Genomic DNA, 8,263 nt, shown 5'->3' with positions numbered 1-8,263 from the left:
TTAGAACGAGCCGTTTTAGGAAGGCGTGGACAAGTCTTAACTTTTATAAAGAATATCTCTTTGGGTTTGAGACTTTAGTCTTTGCAACTTTACGGATCTTATATATGCACGAACAGCTTGTAACACTCCAAAGAGAAAGGAAAAACTTGAAGTCGCATCGTATGACCCCTTTAATGACCTCATCAATTTACAGTTGTATCTAGTAATCATTTTGGAAATAAAAACATTTATGTTGCTTTTCTTAAGTGAAAAATTATAACTGTAATTCGATTTCATTTGTCGTCTGGAAATGCAAGCATTGCATTGCAATATACATATTACAGGTATGAGTGGCATGTTAGTATGCTATCACTGCTGCAGTTTGGTCTCTGCTGATGTCTGGCCGATGTGTTTGGACAGGAAGAGTTTTGTTTCCCGGTGGAGTGTCTGGCTCTGACGGTGGAGGAAGTGATGCACATTCGCCAGGTTTTGGTCAAAGCCGAACTGGAGAAGTTTCAGCAGTACAAAGACATCTACAATGCCATGAAGAAGGGGAAGGTGAGAACTGCTTTTATCATTTAGAGCAAACATTCAGAAGCAGCATGTCAATAAAACAGGCACTGCAATCATATAGATGGAAAAGGTATAATGCATGAAGTAAACAATAGTAAAAATTATATTAAACATATATATTTTTAAAGAAATTAATACTTTTATTCAGCAAGGACACATTAAAGACATTTATGATGTTAGAAAAGATTTCTATTTCAAATAAATGCTGTTCTTTTGAACTTTCTGTTCATTAAAGAATCCTGAAAAATAAAATGTGTCACAGTTTCCACAAAAATATTCGTCAGCACAACTGTTATTGATAATAATCAGAAATGTTTCTCGAGCAGTAAATCAGCATATTAGAATGATTTCTGAAGATCATGTGACACTGAAGACTGGAGTAATGATGCTGGAAATACAGCTGCGCATCACAGAAATAAATTAAATTTGACTATATATTCATATAGAAAACAGATATTTTAAATTATATTAATATTTCACAATATTGCTGTTTTTACTGTATTTTTGATCAAATAAATGCAGCCTTTGTGAGCAGACAAGACGTCTTTAAAAAAAAAAAAATTTGAACGGTAGTGTGTATATTGCATATACTTGCATATATTTGTGTCGAACTTAACTCAAATCAGACACCATTAACACATCTCTGTCTTAAGCTAATGATTCAATCTTTAGGAAACTTAATGGAGAAATAAAAAGTGTTTTAAAATCATTGTCATATTTATTTTGCTTTTATTTTTATTTTGGCAGCAAAGTCATGGCAAATATATTGTGCATATTAAGTATGACTGTATTGATTCATTGATATTTCTCTTTTCACAGCTGTGCTTCTGCTGCCGAACGAAACGGTTTTCCTTCTTTACCTGGTCCTACACCTGTCAGTTTTGTAAAAGGTAATAAATAACCTGCCATTCAACATTTTAGTCTTGCTTGTTTTTAGATATTTAATAGAAAGTAGTGGTGCTGTATCATCTTTTTCTTGATTTTCGCAGGCCTGTCTGTTCACAATGCTGTAAGAAAGTAAGTCATGATCTGTACACCCTCTTCATGTTCACATAACTTTATTAAATGTTTTACCTTATTTGTGGCGAGTTCATCGTGACTCCATTTCCACGGTCACAATGGGCCTGGAAATGTCATCGTGTTCAGCTTAGTGCTGGGCGGTATACCGGTTCATACCGAATACCGGTGATTATTTTTGTTATGATATGAATTTTTAAAATACCGCAATACGAGCATTGCACGCTTGCATGTCAACATACGGTGTATGTCGCTTAAACAACGTTCGGAACGCGACACTGTTTGAAAGGGGTCCCTTTTCACTGTTGCACTGTGGTGAAGGAACAGCTGTATGTGTTACTAAGCGTGAAAGTTCAGAAACTGAAGCTGTAGAACTAATAGAATGTGATGATGACACAGAAGAACTCCACAATATCCACATTGACAAATATCAAATATCCCCCGCCCCCTGCCATCAGCGCTCTTTAGTGTAGATGCATGTTGATTTTATCAGACGATGCTGTGATTATAAATGAGAGTGACTCCTGGTTAACATGTATTAAAAGGGGTCGTGTTTAGTCACTATTTAGTGTGGTATTTTTTGACAATATTCACTCATCATGATAGTAAAATAGGGCATTCTAAGTCAATATACTGCAGTATTTCCTCTCAATCAGTAGAAAATATGGTTAACACCCGGTCATGCATGAAAAAAAAAAATTCATGTCATGTACCGTGAAACCGGTATAATTTTGAAAAATACCGTGATATAAATTTTTGGTCATACCGCGCAGCACTAGTTCAGCTCGTTCTGTTCTCATTTATTTTTCTCTACATAACAGTCCTTTTCTGTTGCTTTAGATGCGCCTGCCATCAAAGCCTTATGGCAGTCTCCCCATTTACTCTCTGGGTCCCTCCACGTCGACTCTGAAACGGGATGCATCCAGCCACAAGCAAGAGAAGCCCAGTACAAGCCACCATCGACCCAGCCTACAGCGCACAATGTCCAGGTACAAAAACCCAGCATAGAGCTCGTCTCTGCTGCTCTGATGCTTATATTCAGTCAGTGTTGGGGGTAACGCATTACAAGTAACGTGAGTTACGTAATCAGATTACTTTTTTTCAAGTAACTAGTAAAGTAACACATTACTTTTTCATTTACAAGACAATATCTAAGTTACTTTTTCAAATAAGTAACGCCAGTTACTTTTTTCCCATTTATTGATTGAATTAATCTCACTTGCAAGAAAAAAAACAGATTCAGTATTCCTCAAAATAAATAAAAACCATGAAATGCAACTCAGAATATGATGCAAACCTGCAATAATTAAATGTTAACACAAATATCCTTTATGTATTTAATCCCATTTTATTAACCAGTGTCTTTGCTGTTGACCTTCGATGATCCAATTCAACCATACGAATAAACAAAAATGCCTCTAGATAAACATTTGTGCTTCTTTAGTTTTTTTTTATTGCTGAAGTGTGCTGAACTTTCTTCTTCTGCATTCTACTGTACAGACGTGAATTTACTTTTCCTTCAGCCTGAGGCTTATTCATTTCACTTTTGGTGTTAAAGGGCTTTTACGTTTGCCAAAAATATAACTTTTTTATATTAAAAACAAACAAGCAAGCCCTGCCCAGATTTAAAAAGTATCGCAAAAGTAACGTAACGCATTACTTTCCATAAAAAGTAACTAAGTAACATAATTAGCTACTTTTTTAGGGAGTAACGCAATATTGTAATGCATTACTTTTAAAAGTAACTTTCCCCAACACTGTTCACTGTCTCTTTCCTATCTCTCTAAGATTATCAAAGCACACGCGCCAGTCGTCCTCGTCTCAGGAGGAAACCGAGCTCCCGAAAGAGCTGATGGAAGACTGGAACACCATGGAGGTCTGCGTCGACTGCAAGAAGTTCATCTCCGACATCATCGCCTCCAGCAAGCACAGCCTGTCTCTGGCCAACAAGAGAGCGCACTTGAAACGCAAGACTCAGTCCTTCAGCATGGCGTCGGAGACGAGCGCAGAATACCGGCCTTCGGAGCGAACTATCAATGAGGTTTAGACGCCGATGGGTCTGGATCCGGAGCAGATGCTGTTGTAGTTGTTTAGATTAGGACGGGTCAGTCAACCGTGATATACAGGGCCAATAAACTCTTATAGATGTGTAGCAGTGCTTCCACACACACACAACATGGGTTGTTTTCTATTCTGTGCTGTAAAGATGTGTTTACATATTTTTGTGTTTACTTATTAATTTGTTCTTTCATTTTGTAAAATTGTAGCCACTTACTAATTTGTTCCCTCTTTTTAAATTAAACCTGAGGAACAAATGAATAGCTACTATTTACTGAAACAAGAGAATGAATTGAATGAATTCAGCGATGGGTTGATTGAAATGATAAAACGAATTAATAAGCCCTGGGAATGGAAAAAAAATACATATATATATATAATTTTTATATATTTTATTGAATTTGAATTTTTTTGTTTGCGCATGTCATGTTCAGGGCTTTTTAAACATGAGCAAAATCTGCTTGGGAAACTTTTCACCCTCACGCAAAACTTCGGATCGCGTGGATTCCTGAAATGACTGGATTTTGCCGCGAAATTAGCTGAGCAATTGTAAACATGACCGCACCTTAACTTATTAACATGATTTCTTATTAGGGTTTTTCACACTTGAAATAGTCAACTCTGGGTCAAACCTAAATTATCTTACGTTTTTTTGTAAAATATATGTTTTTTTGGCGTGGTTCCCCTGCTAAAATTCGCATTCCAGGGGATAAATATCATGTTATTGGAGTCGCTTTAACCCGCGGACATGGAAAAACCACCCGCGGCAACAGTGTTAAAGTCGCCAAATTCCGCGGGAAAACCGCGGATTTAGCAACACTGCATTCCTAAACCCCGGGTTATGTTCTGATTTGCATATCAGCGGTGTCGGCGTTGCTGATTGGACGAACGCAGTACGCGACCTCTTAAAATGGTTTAAACGTTGCGCGTCTTCGCATTATTGCCGACTGTATTAAGTTTTTCCTGAATTGACTTTTTCGGACTATAAAGGTTAGAATATTTTTTTTCTTTACTCCAATTAACATGTTTTCCGTCGCCATTTGATATTCTTCCCCTCAAACGCCGAAAGACGTTCATACAACGCGTGATGTTTCCGTGAATGGATGTCGGTTGCATTTAGGCGTAATATTTTAACACCATTGTTTTAAAAAAAAGTGAAAGTTTGGCACGGCAAAGCGGGTATAACAGCGCAAAAGCGGTATAACCGCAAGCAAAGGGCGGTTTCAATCCCAAAGCAACGATGAAACGTTACTTTACCAGAGTTTAGAATAAAAATAACCCAGGGTTAATCGCAGTGTGAAAAGCCCTATAATTGTGTATCTGCTGTCTTTATACAGACAGAGGTGCAGTTGTTGAAGTCAACATTCACAATCTGATGTACTTCCGTAATGTGACGTTATGGCTGGACAATGTATTGAATATTCAGTACACTCTAAAAAATGCTGGGTTATATTTAACCCAGCATTATTTAGAGTGTAGTTTTACAATCCTTCCTTGTCTTGTGACCTGCAACCAGAATATTCAACAAGAAAAATATAGGACCAGGACCTTATTCACAATAAGACCTGGAACATGCAAAAGAGTTAGTTTTGAGTTCATGTTGACTTTAAATGTGTAAATGTCTCAAATGTGTAACATTCATGGTCATATTAAAACAATAAGCACAACACATCACTCAGCACAGAAGCTGAAAATCAGTGCGCTGATGGTTCAAACCACATTCGGATCCTGTTAGATAGCTATTGTTTTTTATTCGTGACTTTCATATTATGACGTTGGCGGTGTATATATATATTTGTACAGCTCACGTTACTCATGTCTAGGTGAGATTTGACTGTAAATTATGTGTATGTTGATTGACTTTGAGTAATTGAGGATAATTGTGCTCCTGCAAGTCGTATGCGCCCTGTTTTATGTATTGAAAGGCATGATGAGGTCAGGCTGCTTTTATAAACATTAAGAGTTGCATTTATTTTTAGTAATGTTTACTTTTTACATAATTTATGCTTTATATGTCAAGTAATATCCTGGGATTGCACAGCGCTTAATCATGTCAGTCAGATTTTTTATTAGTTTTTGATGATGATCGATTTATAAAAATGTAGTGATTTGAATAGATTTTCTCAAGCGTTGGAGTATTGTGTTGTTTCATGATCTGGGTCAAAGGTCATTGCGATCTTGATTCTCCATTTAAATCTAATTTGTCAATCACACGTGTTAGAAACACATCACACTAATTTACAGTCTGTTTCTTTTTAAGGGCTTTTTGCCAAGACATCAAGTGTCAACTAGCTGTTTTTAATCCATTTTTTAATTAACTTTTATTTGAATCTGTGGATTGTATATGTGTTTTTATGTTCAGAACAGCTTATATACCGCATCTTACTTTGATAGTTTATTTCTCGTTTGTGATAAGGATACAAAGAGCTTAAGAATGCTTTATAATATTTATTCATGTGAAGTTTTCAATACAACTTCTTCCTGTTGTGTTCAATAGTTTTGCTAATTGTATGTCCTCTTTGTTTTGTTTTTTATTCATCTGATAATGTAACAGTGTTTAATTTTTCAGAAAGAATTGAATTTATACCTGTTAAATCATTGCAGGATCTTATAAAGTTGCCTTTTTCCTTAAATAATTTGATCTGAAAGGAAGCAAGGCTGATATCAGTGTGTATGAGAGCCACACACTGAGGATGTTAGTTTTATTCATTAGCTGTGTGGAAAAATCTTTTATTCATTATCTCAGAAGTGTCTCTAGATTCCTTGTTTTAAGCAATGATTAATTTGCCTTAGAAACATTGCCTTCTTAAGCATTGCGATATCCATCAAGTCCCAAATCCTGTCTGTTTGCAGTGTAACTGCACATGAATTTTAACATCTGCACAGATGCTGTAGATTTTTAAACTCTTGACATGTTGGAGCATCATAAGACTCGTCGTTGAGGTCGTGGAAACTAAGAACATGTAAATAAAAGTGTTAAAAAAAAAAGCAGCTGCAATGTATATGCATGTGAAACAGGCCAGTAACTTGGCTGTGAATTTTATTTTAAATATTTTTCTTTTTTTCTCAGCCAGTGATGATCAATAGAATAAAAAAATACAATAATAATTGTTGAAGTGTGAATAGAAAGTCATTCATTATAGAGTGAAGCTTCTCTATAATATCTGCTTCATATTTAAACACGTCCAATTCAAATTTCACCCCAAAATCTAAATATAAAAAAATAATGAAAATAAAAAATACTAATATTTTATTTAAATTCTCTTACATGTCATACAGTATTTTTTACTGTATTAAAATAAATTGTTATATTTTTATTACTTATTTCTGTTGATTTTAGGGTGAAATATGATCCACGCACGACTTAAAGGTAGTTAAATCACATTTAATGAACATATCGGTGCAATTTAAATGTTTTTTTAAAAGATGTAAAACTGAAGCAAGAAATTTTTAGAATTTTTATTATGCTTTTTATCCGCTCCTTAGTTTTATAGTAAAATATCAAATCAAAATGTTCTTGTGCTGTTTTTACTCACAGAATCCTTTCCAGACTGTAAATAATATCATGAACTGAATATATATTAGGCTACTCCATTAAATCCGTTTCATTCAGAGGAACAAGACGATGTTATGTTTGATTGTGTCTTAATTTCATACAATCACAACCCAAGACATCTGTATATCTGCATTATCACACAGACTCATTAGGCACTAGAATATCACAAACCAGCACAATACTGATGGAAACACAATACCAGCGCACAACGTTTACATGCAGACAAACAGACGATTAGATCAGATCTGCCATCTGATTTAACATACGCATTTAATTAGAATGAAAGGCCCTCATTAGCAGTGGCCCTTACATAAACTCACACATCAAGGCATCACCTCCGTGTTTACAGTCGGACGGACACTTTTAACCCCGTCAGTCTGCGGGATTTGCTTTGATTTACTTTTAACCTGCAAGAAAACAAATAACCAGCCTGTAAAATGCACTATATGGTGAAAAGACACATAATATATCATAATATATGAAGATACATGGATGAGGGTCCAGCTCATATTTATATAACCCGTTACTTGCTCAGCAGTGGATGCTCTGCAGTGAATGGGTGCCGTCAGAACGAGAGTCCAAACAGCTGATAAAAACATCACAATAATCCACAAGAAATCCACAGCACTCCAGTCCATCAGTTAACATCTGGAGAAGACAAAAGCTGAAACTAATCCAGCATTAAGACGTTTTTAACTAAAATACATAGAGTCCATAATCCATAATAACTCTTCCTCCAGTGAAAAAGTGGTCTGGTGTGAATCAGGAGAGAAATCTGCACAGATCAAGCAGCGTTTAAACAGCTCTAAACAAATATGTGGCTGGATTTTGATGTGAGAGACAACAGGAGATGCACTTTGTCACTGGAGGAAGCGTTATTATGGATTATGGACTAAAACAGTATTTTACCAGGAAGCAACAATTTGAAGTTAATGATGGATTTGTTTCTTACAAACACAAAGCATTTGTCTTCTCAAGACATTAACTGATGGACTGGAGTGTGTGGATTATTGTGATGTTTTTTGCAAAGACTACAGAATACCCAAGACGTGTCACTCGTATAGTTTTGAATGGGGAAAA

At 35.7% G+C, this 8,263-nt stretch overlaps 1 protein-coding gene across 1 annotated transcript in view; it reads left to right on the top strand.

The window, feature by feature from the left end:
• The window catches only part of LOC107754441 (protein spire homolog 1), a 31,799-nt gene extending 27,834 nt beyond the window's left edge, over positions 1 to 3,965 (top strand). Inside the window, exons 14-17 of the mRNA XM_016570873.1 lie at positions 1,372 to 1,442; positions 1,542 to 1,569; positions 2,410 to 2,558; positions 3,358 to 3,965. Coding sequence (XP_016426359.1) covers positions 1,372 to 1,442; positions 1,542 to 1,569; positions 2,410 to 2,558; positions 3,358 to 3,616 — 507 coding nt within the window. The 3' untranslated portion in view covers positions 3,617 to 3,965. The remainder of the gene's footprint in view (positions 1 to 1,371; positions 1,443 to 1,541; positions 1,570 to 2,409; positions 2,559 to 3,357) is intronic.
• Positions 3,966 to 8,263: the final 4,298 nt, after the last annotated feature.

Source organism: Sinocyclocheilus rhinocerous, unplaced genomic scaffold, assembly GCF_001515625.1.
Source record: "Sinocyclocheilus rhinocerous isolate Xijiao unplaced genomic scaffold, SAMN03320098_v1.1 scaffold1614, whole genome shotgun sequence".
Taxonomy (NCBI): Eukaryota; Metazoa; Chordata; class Actinopteri; order Cypriniformes; family Cyprinidae; genus Sinocyclocheilus; species Sinocyclocheilus rhinocerous.
The sequence above is the reverse complement of the archived record's forward strand: the minus strand, read 5'-3'. Positions and strand labels throughout refer to the sequence as shown.